This window comes from Natrix helvetica (assembly GCF_964273705.1).
Source record: "Natrix helvetica genome assembly, chromosome: 1".
NCBI classification, from domain to species: Eukaryota; Metazoa; Chordata; class Lepidosauria; order Squamata; family Natricidae; genus Natrix; species Natrix helvetica.
In genome coordinates, this window is record NC_138548.1 from 245,839,817 (window position 1) to 245,858,277 (window position 18,461).

Here is an 18,461-nt window from a genome sequence, read left to right on the forward strand (position 1 = left end):
AAAAAATCTTAGTTGTTGCAGTTAAAATGACTATTATTTCCCAATATCCTCTTTTTATTACAAGCACTCCTAATTCCCTATTACTTGGCTGTTGAATATGGCAATCATTTCTTCATTTATATCTAAATAAACATCTTCCCTCATGACTAGGCAAATAAAGCATGATGGAAGTTTAAACATTTGACATCTCAGTGCTATTTCATATCAAAAAGTAGTCAAAGAGTATTCAGTAGGTAAAAACCATAATTCCTTATTGTTAGGGTAGCACCCTTTCTCCCAGACAGCCAGATCACACCCATACATATATTCTTCTTCTTCTTTTCTTTATCATATTTATAGACCGCCCCCTCTCCCGAAAGGGACTCGGGGCGGTGTACAGTCACTAAAATACGTTATAAAATACATACAAAACAGTTAAATAATTAAATACGTAGGTGGAGGAGGTTGCAAGACTGTACATAGAATAATAAATATTAAATATATGGTTATCGTGTTACCCTCTTTTGGAATAAGCGAAGTTATGCAAAGCGCAGAAGCAGCGTGAGAAGCAATAGACAAAAGCAATTAATCCAAAGAAATAAGGGAAAAGAAAATCTAACTAAAACTAGTTTACATCAACATAATTTATTATAACTCCCACACCTTTCAATCCTTGCAAACTGTCCCTTCTTCCACTCCCATCCATACACTCCTTCATGCCGTTATTTTGTTCTTGAATTTTTCACCATTTATTTTTTGAATATCCCTTCACATTTGTATTCCTCTCAACCCATTCGTTCTTTTTTTGATCAAGCACTTTCACATGCTTCTTTCACACTAGTTACTCATTCAATTCACATTCAATCTTGACTCAACCTCTTGTTTTACAGTATCACTTTGTAGTCTCTCATTCCCACTTCATTCGTATTTCTTCTGACACACTGAGCACTCTCTTCCACATATCAGTGGGTAGAAATGTATTCTTCTGCCCCAGAATTTTCAATTACTTTGATAAACACTCATTATTTATATCGGACAATAGGCTATATCAGGGGTGGCGAACAAGTTCGACAAAAAGAGCCAAAATTTTAAACTGTGAGAGTCAGAGAGCCACACCACGCAGTGACCTGCCAAAACAGACCCGGAAGCAATGTTCCCTCTAATTTTTTTTCGATGTGAGCAGAAAAGTATAGTGTTTGAGCGGCACATTTTCATGCCTGAGCACCCGAATTTTTTTCACAGATGTCACCTAAGACAACAACGAAATCAGTATTATTTGAAACTCAAAGTTATGTTTCTTCAAGGTACCCGCTTAATTCAAAGTGTTATATAATATCAGTATCACTTAACAACGCTCCTGCTTAGCAACCAAAATGTTGGCTCAGAAACTCTGGCATTTGAAGCACGCAACTCTTAAAGCTGTCAAGTTACAAGACCCTTGCACCCCTAACCCTTTAGGGAAAAAAACCCCCAGGGGTCTTCAAACCTGACAGCTTTAACACTTGTGGACTTCAACTCCCAGAATTCCTCCTTCAGTCATGTTGCAGCGACGTCATCTGCGTGGATCTGCTCCATCTTTGCTTTCTTCATTGTGGGCAGGGCTTCTGCTGAAGATGCCGACGAGTACGAGTTGCCACCAGAATAACTGCTGCTACCTCCTCCTCCTCCTCCAACAGAATCACCAGATTTGCTCCTGAGCTCAGCGCTGGGTTACCTCTGCCCCCTCCCCCTCCTCCGTGCTTTTGAGGAGCCATGAGGCTTTTTTTCCCCTGCTCCCCGCCCCCGCCTTCCTACTGGCTCCTGCAGCCTCATGGCTCCTCAAAAGCACGGCGGAGGAGGAGGAGGGGGCAGGGGTAACCCAGCGCTGACTGAGCTCAGCTGCTCCGAGCGGAGGGGAGGCGCCGCTGCCACGCGCAGAGATGCCGGCTGGAGCTTTGGCGGCTTCATCTCAGCCGCAGCACCGGGCGGCAAATCCGGCAGTGCTGCCTGTTAGAGGAGGAGGAGGAGGAGGTGGCAGCAGTTCTTCCGGTGGCGGTGGGGGCTTTGGGGCTTCACAACTAGCCTCAGTCGCCCCGTGCTCCTCAAATCAAGTCTCGGGAAGTCCTTTGCAGGCGGCCCGTTCTAGCTGCCTGCAAAGGACCTCCCCAGCTTCCGAAAGGGAGCGCGCGATCCAAGCCACAGTATACTAAATAATGATAAGAGGCAAAGAGCCTCATTTATTTTGGCCGGGAGCCGCATGCGGCTCGCGAGCCGCGTGTTCGCCACCCCTGGGCTATATTGTTACAAGCATTTGCACTTCTTAAAATATCTCAATCCAGTTTACATATTGAGTAAGCAATCTACCAATGTGCAGAAATTCATTTATTTGCACTATCTTCTTGGTATCTGCAATTTCCAATAATTCATTTTAATTTTCCAGTCAAACACAACAATATTATACTCTTGAATGATGCCCCCTCCCATTCATATATGGTGAGTCCTCACTGTGAAGAATTCCCCCCACCCCCAAAAGAACTTGTGTCCAAATGAGTGAAGTTCCCTTTTGCTTGTCTTAATTAACCTATTTGGGCTGGTATTTTTATACATTGGATTGTTTTCTATAATGATATATGGTTCCAATTCCAAAACTATAAAAGCAATTAAAACTATACAAGCATTTAAAATAATAAAATGTATATGTAATACCTGAAGGGGTGTGGTGGCCTAGAGATTAAGGTGCTGGGCTTGTCGACCAGATGGTAGGCAGTTTGAGACCCAAAGTACCGCATGAGGAGGTGAGCTCCTGTTCTTGTCTTAGTTCCTAACAACCTAGCAGTTTGAAAGCATGCAAATGTGAGTAGATAAATAGCAGTGACGTGCGATGAGGTTTATGGCTGGTGAGGCTGGTGACGTCATCAGGAAGGCGGGGAATGGGACCACGTGTGCAGGAGGCTGAGGCAGCCTCAGCCTCCTGCACATGTGGTCCCATTCCCCGCCTTCCTGAGTCAACATGAAGGGGACCACGGAGCGCGAGCCGGCAGAGCGCGCTCCGCAGTCCCCTTCATGTTGACTCAGGAAGGCAGGGAATCGGACCACATGTGCCTTTTCCCTTTTCCCTTCTTTTCATGATGAGAGCGGTGAGGCTCTGCCTCCCCTGACCGCACATCCCTGATAAATAGGTACCACTTCGGTGAAAAGATAACACATTCCATGCAACTTGGCATATAGCCATGCTGGCCATGTGACCATGGAAATGTCTTTCGTACAACACTGGCTCCCTCAGCTAAGAAACGGAGATGAGCACCACCCCCTAGAGTTGGACAGGGAAAACCTTTATCTTTATTTCTTATATGTAATAACTAGCACTTTGACTCAGAAAACAACGCAAAACCAGGGCAGCAACTTTGAAATAGATGTTGGTTTACTAAGATTGCCCTAGTAGCCAGGTATTTGCAGTCCATACTAGTTATAGCTTCTGAACTGTTTTCATAGGCAACTTTACATATATTACAGGACTCCAGGGGGAATGAATCACCAATCAATACATTTCTAATCCAAAAACATTTCTTATCCATCCATCCATCCATCCATCCATCCATCCATCCATCCATCCATCCATCCATCCATCCACATACATACATACATACATCACTCACTCACCCACCCACCCATCCATTCATTTATCAAAGTTCTTAATGTCCATATCCAACATGGATTTAACAATCAAGGGATCATTACACATCCTTGTCTTATTCCTTGTTTGGTGCTGAACTTTTCACTAAGAAACAGATGCCTACTATTTCAAATGATAGAAACAATCTTTGGCTCCCAACTTCTCTCTTCTTTTCCTATTCTTTCAACATTTTTTCCTTGATCACAAGAACAAACGTATCCAGTGCAAAGGACAGGCAGATTTTACAGAACCAGAAGATCAATGAAATTCCTATAATTAATAAATATATTTTACAATAGAACTAACCAAAAGGACCAACTGGTTTCAAATAAGTAAAACAGCCAGGCCCCATTAATTTTAAAACCATTAACAATATTTGTGGTAAAATGTAATCAAAATTTAACAGCAAAGGAATCTTATTGTTATATAACACTTGCACTAACACAAAATATTATGAAAATATCTGGGAAGATAATTTGGGATTTAATTTAGATGAATCCCAATGGTTTTGTGGCATTGAACACCTATCAAATCTCAAGAAATTATCTATAGTCAAGATCAGGCATGAACGTAATTGTTAAGTAGCTTTATGCTTTTCTAAAATTGTACCATATAAATCTGTTCACGTTAGGCTCATGGGGTTGAAAATAAAGTACAGCTAGTCCTCAACTTACGACAACAATTGAGGCCAAAATTTATGTTGCTAAGTGAGCTTTGCCCAATTTTACAACAGTTCTTGCCACAGTTGTTAAGTGAATCACTGAGGTTGTTAACTTAGTAACACGGTTGTTAAGTGAATCTGGCTTTCCTATTGACTTTGTCAGGTCACAAAAGATGATCGCACGACCCCGAGATACTGCAACCATCATAAATATGAGTAAGTTGCCAAGCGGCCGAATTTTGATCACATGACTTGGGGAGGCTACAATAGTCATAAATCATTTTTTTCAGTGCCTTTGTAACTTTCTGATCCCTTAGATCAGAACAGTGGCATGTTTCCTTGTCATTTGGAAAATGCAAATCTCGTATTAAAATAGTCTCACTGGGGCTTAAAAAACAAAGCTCCTGTTTAAAAGCTCTTTCCAAAACCAGGAAGCCCACTAAAATATTGTGTTTCTCAGCTTTCCTCCCAATATTAAGTGTGTTTTCCAGCCACCAAATACCTACTTGGTTTAACATATGAGAAAGATCTGATTCTGTTCAGAGATGAACAGCTGGTTTCAGTGACTAAGCATTTGGGGGCTCTTTCAGTATCTAAAAGGAGGGGGGGAATCAACAGAAGCTAAGGAAGTTATACTTTGTAAGTCCCATGAGCAAGATTATATTAAGGCAAAGAACCTAATTTATAATAGGTTAGATAATGAGATTATTGAAATAAGATAATCTTTTACCACTGAGAAAATGAAAGAATTTCTGGCAGTTCCAAAATAAACAAGTACTTTTTTGTTCCTTTCATTGTATTTAATCACTGGATTTTCTCAGATTAGGGAAGATTCAGTGAAATCTGAGAATATTTGTGGCATCTGATCTAGTCTTTCTCAATATATTGTTTTATTTCCAAAACATATGTAATTAAAGAATTCATTTATCTATAGAGGTCAAACTAAAGAAAAACAACATCTTTTTTGAAGACTTCTACTTTAAGTGCTGGCTAGTTTCACAAATATGTAAGTTCATCTGGTGTGGGAATTATTCAACACATTCCACCTCAGGAAGAGATTTATGGTTTTGGAAATTCCAAGAAATTTCATAACTTTGCTGAGTATGGGATGTAATCCAAAGGACTATGTGATTATGATTTTGGTGTGTGTGAATTCCATTGCTAAAAATGTGAGCTTCATTTTTCCAAAAAGCATGTGAGATTCCTTAAAAAGGGAACTATTCCAAGTTGCTATAGGGTCCCATTTAGTTAATTAGATTTTTATCCCACAACACGGTGGATTGAGCTGAGAGAGAGAGTGACTGGCCCAAGACCATACAGTTGGCTTCATGCCTAAAGTAGTATTAGAACTCATGGTCTCCTAGTTTTTAGACCAGAACTTTAACCACTAGACTAGATCAAACTGGCTTCCATTCTCATTTTGCTCCTGGAGGGCATTGCTACTTGGCTGAGCGACAGAAAATACTTCCTCATTTATTGTATCACTCATGCCTGCTTGTTTCACTTCTGCTAAAATAAAATAGGAACCTTTCTAGTATTTCTGCTTGCCTTGACTGGGAGACTTTGAAATAGAAAACTGAGCCTTGCAAGGACTTCTTTTTTCACCACTGCAATTTGCCCCAAAATGTCAATACGTTTTGAAGCCCAGTTTTTTGTTTCCCTGATTAATTTGTTGGTATATACTAATTATTTTTCTATCTATATCAAGCCAAAGTTGTTTCTCCATGGGAGTCCTGCTCCCATGATGAAAGATGCCCAGCCGTAAAATGATATAAACTAGTTTATAATCCAGAAGAGCATCAAACCCATTTTAGAAGTAGATCACTGAATAGGGGTGCCAGGACCATGCAGCCCCTCCATCTCACCCTCTCCGTTCAACTGATCCCTCTCTCAAGTGGATCTCTTTTTTTAAAACCAGATCTCTGGCTGGTCGCTTTACCAAAGGCAGCCACTCTTGCTCTGTTTGGGGATCTGCTGTAGAAGAGCCCACTTGGAAAGAACCAGATTCTCCTGCTGCCCTATCAAGAAGGGCTCCGGAGAACCGCGTCCAGGGATCAGAGCAGACAGACCGCGTTCCTAAATGCGTGGCAGAAAAATAGGGCTGACCTGACCTGAAGTGCGGTGAATACGGAAACAGAAAGAGGCACGTTTGCAAGCCTTTTATTTTAGTCCCTTGTATTCGTATCCATTTCATGCACTCATGATCATGTTTAGATCTATATCCGCTATCTAATTCATGCCTGACGAAATAAATAAAATAAATAAATAAGCACAAGGCAGGCTGTCCTGCAGCTACGTCCTCACCCAAACGAAAAACAATTCTTTTCCCAAGCCGGATTTGCAAACCAGCTGTCTGGCTATCAATCATCTACCACCCAAGCCACTTAATTTGTCTTCAACCAAATGTGCGATCGTAAAGACACAACAACAACAACAACAACAACAACAACAACAACAACAACAACAACAACAACAAGTGCTGATGAGAAATCAGGACCGAGGGCACCAACGCCCAAGCAGGCGAAAGTGCTCGCCTAGCTCCGGATCCCCCACTTCTGTCCGGCGCTGGCGGCTGGCTCGAGCGCTCTCTCCCTTCCTGAGAAAGGGGCGGTTCCGCGCGTGGGCAGGAGAGGAGGGGCAGAGAAGCAGCGTGGCCCGAGCTGTCGGAGATCCCCGGGCAGTTCCTGCTCCCTGCGCGGGAGCCACCATGACCAGCAACGGAGCAGGCAATGGGGGCGCCCCTCCGGCCCGCAACGGAGCCCCCGGCGCGCTTCCGCCGACGGTGAAGCCTTTGTCGCTCGTCCAGAGTTACGACGTCTCCGGCAAGGTGTGAGCCTGCCCCGATTGGGCGCCAGGGGGCACAAGAGAGGGCAGGGAGAATGGAGGTGGGGAGGGGGGATCAGATAAGGCTGAGAGGCATAAACACGCTTCCACCCCTTCCCCAAATTGTCTTGGAGAAAAAGCTGGGGAGGGGGTCGTAATATCCGCCTCCCCCTTTCGTGATCTCCTTGCTAACTTCCCCCACCCAACGTCTCCAAAGGATTCAACTTCGCCCACGAGCTTGGATAAGACAACCAAGAAACGGGAAAAGGGGCAGCAGCAGCACCTGGGCTGGTTTGGGGGGGGAAAAAAGAGAGAGTGGGGCTCAGGTGTGCTTGGAAAGTTTCTTTGGGATGGTTAATGTGTGTGAGAGGGGAAAAAACCCACCAAGGGCGGTTTTTCTTCGTGTTTTAGGACTGAATTATGTATGGTATTAGTATTGCCATTCCTACCAAGACGCAATTGTGTTGCTGCATCCTTAATAGGTGCCTAGTGAACAGAAATTCAACAGGTCGTTTCCTTAGATAGGGAAGAACACCTGAAGAGACAATAGGGCTGCTGAATATTTTCTCCCCGTCATTCACTGGCTTCTAAATCTACCCCTCAAAGGGCGGAAGTCATTATGGCCCCGAAAATGGGCTTTTTTTCCTACATCCTGAGGAATTCTTGGTTGCCACTGGACAAGCCTCATATTCAGCTCGAGCTCTGCCTCCATAGAAAATGCAGGCAGTCCTCTACTTACGACCATAGTCAAGCCCAACATTTCTGTTGCCAGCTAAGTGAAACAGTTGTTAAGCGAGTTTTGCCCCATTTTACAACCATTCTTGTCGCAGTCATTAACTGAATCACTGCAACTGTTAAGTTAGTGACCCTGTTGTTAAGTGAATCTGGCTTCCCCATTGACTTTGCTTGTCAGAAGGTCACAAAAAGGTGATCGCAACTGTCATAATAGATGAGTCCGTTGCCAAGCGTCTGAATTTTGATCACATGACCACGGGGTTACTGCAAGGTCATACGGGTGGGGGGAAAAACCTGGGTCCTAAGTCCCTTTTTTTTTCAATGCTGTGGTAACTTTGAACGGTCACTAAATGAAGTAAGTCGAGGACTGTCTGTAAAGTGGATCCTTAAAGGGCTGGCGTGGGGTAATCGCAGAAGTTGGTTCCCCTTTAGCAAGACCGTTTGTTAAAATCGATGGCCAATAGACAAGAGTTGCACTGTTCTTTGCAGTAGCAGCTGTAGCTGTTGCTTTTCAAACCACACTGGGAGGAAGCAGCTAAAGCGGGAAGACGCATCTCAGAAAGCAAGCGAGGATGGGGGAAGGGTTTTGGCGAGGCAGTGAAGTGCACTTCCTCACATTCAGGGTGTTTGCACAGATCTCCTCAGCTGGGATATGAGCCCCAGCAGTCGTGCTGCAGAAATCAGGAAGAGCACTATTGGGGACTGGCAGATACAGCATTATCCTATTGATATTGCAGGTTATTTATTTCATTTGTATCCTGGGGTTCCTTTGTGCCATCAGACGCCTCCTCGGTGTTGGTCCTGCAAAACGGCCTGCTTTGTGCGATAGTGAAGAGAAGGACCAGGGGAGACACGATAGCAGTGTTCCAATATTTGAGGGGCTGCCACAGAGAGGAGGGGGTCAAGCTATTTTCTAAAGTACCTGAAGGCCAGAGAAGGAATAATGGATGGAAACTGACCAAGGAGAGATTCAACCTAGAAATAAGAAGGAACTTTCTGACAGTGAGAACAATCAACCAATGGAACAGAAGTTGCCTTTGCAAGTTGTGGGGGCTTCATCACTTGAGACTTTCAAGAAGAGATTGGACTGCCACCTGTCAGAGATGGTGTAGGGTCTCCTGCTTGAGCGGGGTGGGTGGGTTGGACTTGATCTGTAAGGTTCCTTCCAACTCTGTTAATCTGTTAAAGAGCCAGCTTGCCACAAGAAGGCAGCTCAAGAAGTGTTGCTACAGCTAGCAAAACCATTCTGTGAATATATCTTAAGTATTTATGGCTTTCCCATACATGAGGAATTATAACCCAGCATGGGGTTCCAGTGCTAATATCCATGCTTCCATCAGAGTTGGACAGTAGATTGGTATTCTAATCAATAGAAAGACAGGTAGTCCTTGACTTACAACAGTTCATTTAGTGACCGAAGTTACAACGGCACTGAAAAAAGTGACTCATGACCAATTTTTCATACTTATGACCATTGCAGCAGCATCTCCATGGTCACATGATTTACATCCGGATGCTTGACAACTGACTCATCTTTATGACGGTTGCAGTGTCCTGGGGTCATGTGATCTCTTTTTGTGACCTTCTGACAAGCCAAGTCAATGGGGAAGCCAAGTTCACTTAAGTGAACTGCAACGATTCACTTAACTGTTAAGAAAAGTCATAAAATGGGGCAAAACTCATTTAAGAAATTTCTGACTTAGCAACATAAATATTGGGGTCAATTGTCATCGTAAATCGAGGGCTACCTGTATGCATGACGAGCCAAAATACAACAAAAATCAAGTGAAACAATGCACCTTTCTTGGTGAAGGAAGGACAGCGGCATAATCGCGTTGGAAACTTAAAACATCATTGGCTGTCTCATGATATAAAACCACAGCCCCAAGCGGCACAGAGGATATGAGTTGAGTTGAGTTGCTCAAGAACAACTCAAATTATCTGCACGCAATACCTATAGTATGTTCCCCATAGAACAAAGGTCCTCATTTGGACTTGATTTGGAGAGAGAAAAATGCCTGGCTAAGCACATATTTTATGCTTTGGGGTAGCAAAGGCGTGAACCCACTGCCTCCCACTTCCTTAGTGAAAGTAGAGTCTTGAGTGCATGAAGGATATTTAACTGCAGTGAAGACAGAACCCTCATCTTCTTCCTCTGCTCTCACATCACCCTAAGCCATGGTTGATTTAATAATAGTTTAGTGAATGAGCCATGATTGACTGGAGCTATATTGCATGCTAAGCCATAACTATTTTACAAATTATAGGATAGGTGAGTTCATATTGCACATAGTAGACCTCGACTTACGACTGCAATTGAGCCCAAAGTTTCCGATGCTAAGCAAAACAGTTGTGAAGTGAGTTTTACCTCATTTTACCACCTTCCTTTTCACAGTTGTTAAGTGAATCACTGCAGTTGTTAAGTTAGCATCCCGGTTGTTAAGTGAATCTGGCTTCCCCATTGACTTTGCTTGTCAGAAGGTCGCAAAAGGTGATCACCCAATCCCAGGAAACAGCAACCGTCATAATATATGAGTCCGTCACCAAGCGTCCCAATTTTAATCACGTGACATGGAGATGCTGCAATGGTCGGAAGTGTGGAAAACGTACGTCATAAGTCACTTTTTAAAGAGGTGGTGTAACTTTGAACGGTTACTAAATGAATGGTTGTAAATCGAGGACTACCTGTATTAAGGCAAGATTATGGATTGGCTAATAGGAATCGGGCTGCTGGGCCTGGAAGTGGAAGAAAACATTTTGGCTACCTTAAATCCAAAAGCCTTGTTTAATGCTGCTCATTTAGTCCGATTCCAGATTCCTTTTGGGAGGGGATCCTTGAATAAGATAATACAGTAGAACCTCGGGCCACAAACGCTTCTGACCATGACCAAATCAGGTGCCAACTAAAAATTTTGCAAATTTTTTTGCATCTGGTCACAAACAAATACTCGAGCAGCGATCAAACACAGCCGTGACAATTTTCCTGTTGCGGCAATTTCCCCTTCTACACATTTTGTTTTGTATGTGCAAGCGCAGTCTTGCTTTCAGTCACAACCAAATCCAGTCCTGGAATGGATTACGGTCGTGACCGGAGGTTCCACCGTAGCCTGTCACCATCCACAGATCTCTGCTCTCTCCCCAGCTGCTGTAATGTACTTGTCTGTTGTTAGGGAGGGGGGGTCTTTTTTCTCTAGTCAGTTGGGTTCTGGAACTGCTGCTGCTGCTGCTTCTCCCTCTTCCTGACACCCGAGAGAAAGGCAGGAGGGAAAAACAAGAGCAGCCCTCAGAAGGAGCAACAACAACAATCAAAGAAACTTTGCAAATTGGCCTGGGGGTCTTGGGCCATTCCATCACAGCAATCATTCCTGGCCTGTTCTATCTCCCTTCCCCCGCATGGCACTTTCTGAATCAGGTGGACTACAACTCACATGGATTACAACTTCAAATACATTGTCCCACCTTCCTGAAAGGGCCTCAGGCAGGAAACTCTGTATGGTACTTCCCTGCTTGAGTCCCTGTTCTGGGACTTGTTTGCCTTCTATTAAACCAACATACCCTCCATACAAAAATGCAGAGAGAGGACATTTTCTCTTCCTCTTTCTTAAAGCGAAAGCAGTTGGAGCAGCTTTCCCAAACTTCATTCTTTTCATTTGGGGTTGGTGGTGTTGCAGCTTCCCACTTTCTCAGTTTGTTCGCCCAAAGGCTGCCTGAGGAGTTGGCAAGTTATAAAGCTTCTGGAAGATGCTATGTTGGGGAAAGTGACATTGGCATATCAAGTGGAGTTTTTTCCCCCCCCTTTGGAAATAGGAGAAGTAGGTTTCAGCTCTCTGGGAAATACTGCTGTCTCCAGCTGAGGAACAGCAGTCCAGGAGAGCTGGGAAGCAGATTTCCTTAAGTGAGGGGGACACCATTACTCCACAGATATTCCTTGTCCTGAATCTAAGCTTAGTTTTTTTCAGGATCCAATCTGGGTCAGTCACCAGGACCAGAGGTTCTAAAGTTTTGGGCTCTTGCTGAAGCCCATCTGAGAGAATTCCAGAGGTGGCATTCAGCAGGTTCTGACCAGTTCTGAAGAACCGGTAGTGGAAAATTTGGAGTAGTTTGGAGAACCGGTAAATACTACCTCTGTCTGGCCCGGCCCCCATCTGTTTTCTGCCCCCCCCCGAGTCTCAGCTGATCGGGAGGGATTTTGCAGTAACCTTCCCCTGCCACGCCCACCAAGCCACACCCACAGAACCAGTAGTAAAAAATCTGGAATCCCACCACTGGAGAACTTCTCTCTCACCAGATGTGTGAGGGAGACGTTCCTTCGGGATGGGTTCCAGTGTGAGTTTGAAAGCTCAGAAGACTAAACTTTTGTGACCAACCCAGATTGGATCCTGCAACATTATCCTGGGACGCATATATTTGCCTTCTTTCCTTAGTTTGTTTCCTTTTCTTTTAAGAACTATTTTTCAAGTCTGGACTGCTAGGGGTCCAGTGTTTGTTGTTCTGCCAGGGCTGTTGATGGATTTCCCCCCTAATGATTGCTGTTATCTCTGAGCTGGGTGGGCTCAGTATTTTGTAGGAGGACAAATGCTGGCTAATCCACATTTCTCACAAGGATAAATTCCAGAAAGGTGAGAGAGATTGTTATTATTGTTATTCCTTCCCTAAGGTAAATAGGGAAATCCAAAAATGCCAACCAAGCTGGGGCTTTTAAACTGAAAGTCTGTTTGCTTAGAAGGAGTGGATACTGGCTGGCCTGTTTGCTCTGCTGTCTTGCAACAGAGGTGAGGCAGCGGCAAGAAAGGAAGAGCGTCCCAGAGTTTACGGATCTTCTCCTGATACTTGGCCCGGGTTATAATGGTATCCTCTCAGGTCTTGAGGGATGGGGAACCTTGGCCCTTTTATGACTTGCGGACTTCAACTCCCAGAATTCCTGGCCCAGCAAGGCTGGTTCAGGAATTCTGGGAGTTGAAGTCCGCAAGTCATAAAAGGGCCAAGGTTCCCCATCCCGTTAACCCATGGACTCTGTGTGTATGTTTTTATGGTCACAATGACATCAAAGGAAATAGACAAAAGCCCATGGAAGAAGGAACTGCTTGTTAGAAACATACTTGAGATTTAATCAAGTGTATTAGCAGCAAACAGTTCCTTCTTTCTCCACCCTTTGTCTATATAACATCCTGGATCAATGACCAATCTGGTTCCAGGGAGGGTGAAGAAACAGGCTGTGTGTGAACTGTGACTTTGAGGATTAGTTGGAAGATTAGTAAAATATTTGGATTATGCAGAGGTCACATTAGCTAATGGACTATTCCCTTGGGTAGGGCAAAGGTGAGGAGTGCAGCTCCCTCTGAGCTGGGGTTTCTGACACCTCACAAGGGCTTCCCAGAGTATTGGGTGACCTCTCCACCCTACAAGTTTCAGTGCTGATCCTGTGCCTGTTTCTGTGAAAGTAGTTTCAGTGAGGAAACTCATTCTCAGATAAGAGCACAGATGGGATGATATATTCAAACTGTCTTGAGTTAGCACTGCCATGTTGGCACTGACAACTGAAGAGGGTCTGAGGCAGCAGAGGGCATGACTCCCATAAACGGAGCCAAGAAGTTGTTATAGGCTCTACAGAACGTCTTTTAAACTGGAATAAATAATCCTAAATAAGGAACTGTAATGGTTATAATTCCTAAGTCGAGGAGCAGTAACTCAGTAGCAGTCATACTAGCCCAGTGCTTCTTAACTGGCTGGGGGAATTCTGGGAGTTGAAGTCCACACATCTTAAAGTTGCCAAGGTTGAGAAACACTGTCCCTCACTACCTCCTAGACAGCTGCCCTGACATTTAAGGGAGGTACTTAAGTCCTTGAACAAGGCATAGGGCTCCTGTGCTTCCAGAGATGTAATTTGTCTAGAGTAGCCTAGCTAGAAGGCTAAGCAAAGGCAGAAGTTGGACCATATGGCACAAAGTGTAAATATAAATGGGCTGTTTGTTTCCATTGGAAACAGCAGCTGGTACTTAGTGTAGTTACAAGCTGATCTCCTTATCTTTTGTGCAGAAGAGAGGAAACACTGACAAGGGAGGGGTGCTTTTAGTAATGATGAAAATAAGGACAAGAAGTTGGGGACAGTTTATAACCTTTCATCGTTCCAGAGAAAGGCCAGCTCACAAATAAACTCAAACTCTTTCCAAGAATCAGGATGGTGGAATAGATGTTCCTCAAAAATGTTCACCTCCATCTCTTGAGGAAGCACAATAGGAAGGAAGACTTGCCAAACATTCCTCATCAAGCAAAGAACTATATTTCTGGAGTTGCCTTTCCACCATTGCTAGATATGCATGGACTAGAGAGAGATGAAAATATAGGGATTTATTTTGTCAGGACCACCGAGGTGGGAATAGAAAGGAGATAATGGATGGTTTTCCTTCAGCTAAACCTTTCTGAAAGACCTAGCAAAGGTCCCTCTATTTGGAAACATTTTAAAACACCCTTTCCAACTTGGTGCTGTTCAGGTGTGTTTAATTTAAATTACAATTCCCAAGTGGTAGGGAATTGGTGCCTTTGCGACCTCTGGAGAGCACCAGAGCACCAAATTACATATCTGGAAGCACAGAATAAGATTGTCCTACACTATCCTTGTAAGCTTGTAATAACACTAAAGAGGGTGATAAACAGAAAGGGGGTACACATTTTAAAGATGATTTCCCAAGTATTGCTTTGAACTTCATGCATGCACAAGACTATTCTGCCATTCAACACAACAGTCCAACATTTTCAGTCTTCTGCATACCTGAACAAAACAACCTTAATGCAATGGGTCTGCATTAAGAAGTTGGCTTCTTAAAGATGTGGCATCTTTTCTTTCAAGCTCACACAGAACCCTGAAAAAAGTTGTGGCACTTTGATTAGTAACAGAGAGGAGCTGTGCTTATAGGAGATATATACTGTTTTTTTTAAAAAAATATAAGCCTTGTTAAGTCTGTGGCAGTATTTCCCTACCTTGGCAAATTGGGGACTTCAATTCCCAAATTTCCCAGCCAATGTAAGAAGTCTACACATCTTAAAGTTGTCGCAGTTGAGAAACACTGTTATATAGTGGCAAAAAATCAGGGAGTTTTAAATAATATTTATTAATTGGAAAAAGTGCTACCAGATTCCTGATTTTCTGTTAAGTTCTCCACATTGAGTTACCACCAGCATTGATAGAATAAGACGGCTATAGTAGAGCAAACAATGAATGACTCCCAATCACAATGGCACAAAGTAAGATGAAGATGAGATATGGCCATTTGTTTGTTCTTCTCTTCGTTGATTGCTAGTTCCGCTTGCTAAATTAGATCACTGTTGACAGAAGAGAGAGAGAGAGACTTCTTTAATAAGGAAGCATAAGGGGGAAAACGTGAATGTCAATATAACCCCAATCAGCCATATTAATGGGCTTTTACACCTCATCTCATAGGTGATGCTGCTTGGAGATTCAGGTGTGGGGAAGACCTGCTTCCTCATCCAGTTCAGAGATGGAGCCTTCCTCCCTGGGACCTTCATAGCTACTGTCGGGATAGACTTCCGGGTGAGGCCACTATTAATGCTGGAGATAGTTTGCCACAGCAGAGAAGTGTGTTGGGCATCCTGCAGTAGACCTTTGAGCTAAGCACAACGCAGGCTGAAGAACATTACATGGATGCCATCATTTGTCATGCTTGGTTTTGGTCTCTCAGTAGCTGGATCAGGAGTCCAGTATGTGGAGACCCAGGGGCCTCATCCTATTCCTCTCTGCTGTGGTTGTAGTAAAAACAAAACAAAACCCAAATGGTCTTTCGTGCAATCGATCCATGGAATAGCTTGCCTCTCAGAGTTGTTGGTGTTCCGTCACTGGAGGTTTCAAGAAATGATTGGACAACCATTTGTCTGGGATGCTGTAACCACTGGGCCATGGCCCGGTACCAGGCTGTGGCTCATTTGGAACCAGGCCGTGGAAGCCACAGGGGAGCATCCACGCGTAGCCCCACTTGTGTGACCCATGAGCGAACGCGTGTATGAAGCTCCATTTCAGCCCAAGGTGGGTTGCAAATCCCGGCGCTACCGGTCCTGCACGTACAGAAGCATCCGGGCAGGTGGGTGGAGCTTCCCACCGCTGCCATTACTGGTTCGCCCAATCCGAACAGGGAGCAACTCACCTCTGATTTGAGCGACTGGCAGGTGCACATGCCTGCCACTCGTGCAAATGGAGCTGCATGCACACACTCACCTGTCACTCACACAGAAAAATCCCCTCTCCCCACCCACTCCCACCAGTCCGCAAAGCCAGGAAGATTGGGAACCACTAGCATAAAAGTGCCTGCCTTGAGGAGTTGGAATGCAACACCTCTATGGTCTTTCCCTGCCCTGTGATTCCATTGTTCTATCCTCTCTTCCTCCTTCATTTACACACACACAAACACGCATTTTCAGAGCAGCTGGTAGTCCTAGACGGAAAGTTTCTGTCATCTTCTCTCATAGAACCTCTGTAGTTTTGGGATGGAATGGTTCTCCCTTGGATGACAGTTTGGGAAAAGCAGTGAAAGCCTTCTCTCTCCCACAAACTGCAGTCCCAATCTGCTCTATGCAGATTAATCAAGCATGTGAATTGCTTGTAGACATTTAACACTGTATAACATCCAACTATATTAACATGAAGCTGTCGGAATTTGTGACTGGAGGTATGTGTGATCAGGAACAAGAGACAGCAAAGAGACACAACACATACAAGGAATCACGTTGGTTCCTGATCCCATTGAAAAGCTCTGCCACCATCATGAATCCCTGTGTTGTTATGGCCAAGTATCCAGGAAGAAAAAAAGAAAAGCAATGACATCACATCATCACATAAATAATGTGATTTATACAATATAATATGTGTCAGGCATGTTGTGTACACTAGAGTTCAAGAGATGCTATTTCATTCATAAATTGTACATTGAAAACGACATTTTGTTGGCACTATTGGATGGAAGTCAATGCTGCAGAATCTTAAATAGCTTTTTCAATATCTTTATTCAGAGCCATAGTCAATAAACCTATGGAGGGCTAAAAAAATGCATTGGCTGATTTTTTTTTTATGCTGCTGATCTGTTATTAACTTCAATTTACGAGTATGTAAGCTTATTTTTAAGATGTTTCTCCCATTATTGAGTTAATTAATAGAACACGCCTGTTTCAGGATAGTTCTAGCCAGCTGTTCTTGTTGGGTTTTTAAAAATCCAAAATTGTACTCTTCATGCTTTCTTACACCAGCTTCCCCTCACTTTTGAGAATCCATTCATATGTAAAGCTTTTATTAAAAATTGTTCCTGTACTGTCTCAGCTCAGCAGTTCAAAGCTTCAGAAGAACTCATTTCCTAGCCTTTTAAAAGCTTGTGTAAATGAACAGGATCTATTAACAAGCCCTAGTGTACAATGTGAGAGACGGGGTGGCTCAATAGCTAGGATGCTGAGCTTGTAGATCAGAAAGGTCGGCAGTTCGAATCCTTAGTGCCGCATAATGGAGTAAGCTCCTGTTACTTGTCCCTGCTTCTGCCAACCTAGCAGTTGGAAAGCATGTAAAAATGCAAGTAGAAAAATAGGAACCACCTTTGGTGGAAAGGCAACAGCGTTCCATGCGCCTTCGGCGTTTAGTGATGCTGGCCATTTGAGCACGGCGACGTCTCTGGACAGTGCTGGCTCTTCAGTTTTGAAATGGAGATGAACTCCGCCCCCTAGAGTTGGGAATGACTAGCACATATGTGCAAGGGGAACCTTTACCTTTTTTAGTGTACAATGTAAGGACCCTCCAGAGAATTCCTTTTTGTTTAAGGTCAGCACTTCCAGCAGGCTAATCTTGTAAAGTGCTAGAGAGAAGTTTCCTGAGGATGGGCTCCAGCAGGTGTCTGAAAGCTTAGAAGATTAAATCTTTGGACCCAGATTGGATCTTGTCTTCATCTCTAGTAATTGTATGATGAAGCTTTTAAATTCTGGAAGAATGCTTTTGACTAAATAAACTTTATAACTAAAAAAGGGGATTGAAAACACTTTAAATGCATTTCTTACATTATCTTTGATGGTTAGAATTTAAAAAAAATATGAAGCAAACATTAATTCCCTTCTTCCTTTTGGCAACTAAACTAATGATAGCTCAACAATGGAATGTTTTGGTCAAAGTTCTTGGTTCAGAATAGTAAGAGACAGAAACTGGTTAATTGTTGGGTTTTAAAAGATCTCTAAAATATACTATATGCATAACTTGGATATCTTTTTCCAAGTATGCATCTCTCTGTTACGTAAGTGATATAGTCAATTAAAATTATCTCAATATGTAGGAAACATATGATAAACTCACAATGGAATGTCAGATATGTACCGTACATAGATAAGTAAAAATTTCATTTGATGAATTAAAGAGAAAAAATGTGTACTAAAGTATATGTTACAACTAGGTAATGTGTGGTATGTACTGACTCTCTCATGCCTAATTTTCTGAGATTAATCAAAATAACCTATTTTGTCATGATATTAAGTGTGTGGACAATCTAAGTTAAGCTGACTTCCTGCAAACGGATAAGTTTTGGAATTCCTAGTTCATATGGCCAATGATAGCTCCAATTCATCTGGAAAAGA

General features: G+C 43.3%; 2 protein-coding genes across 4 annotated transcripts in view; one reads left to right on the forward strand and one right to left on the reverse strand.

Moving 5' to 3' along the window:
• CD300LF (CD300 molecule like family member f) overlaps window positions 1-18,461 on the reverse strand; it is a 116,402-nt gene that overhangs the window by 47,998 nt on the left and 49,943 nt on the right. The gene's annotated exons all lie outside the window — the stretch shown is intronic.
• The window catches only part of RAB37 (RAB37, member RAS oncogene family), a 34,876-nt gene continuing 23,316 nt past the window's right edge, over window positions 6,902-18,461 (forward strand). Inside the window, exons 1-2 of the mRNA XM_081966600.1 lie at window positions 6,902-7,119; window positions 15,289-15,399. Coding sequence (XP_081822726.1) covers window positions 7,000-7,119; window positions 15,289-15,399 — 231 coding nt within the window. The 5' untranslated portion in view covers window positions 6,902-6,999. The remainder of the gene's footprint in view (window positions 7,120-15,288; window positions 15,400-18,461) is intronic.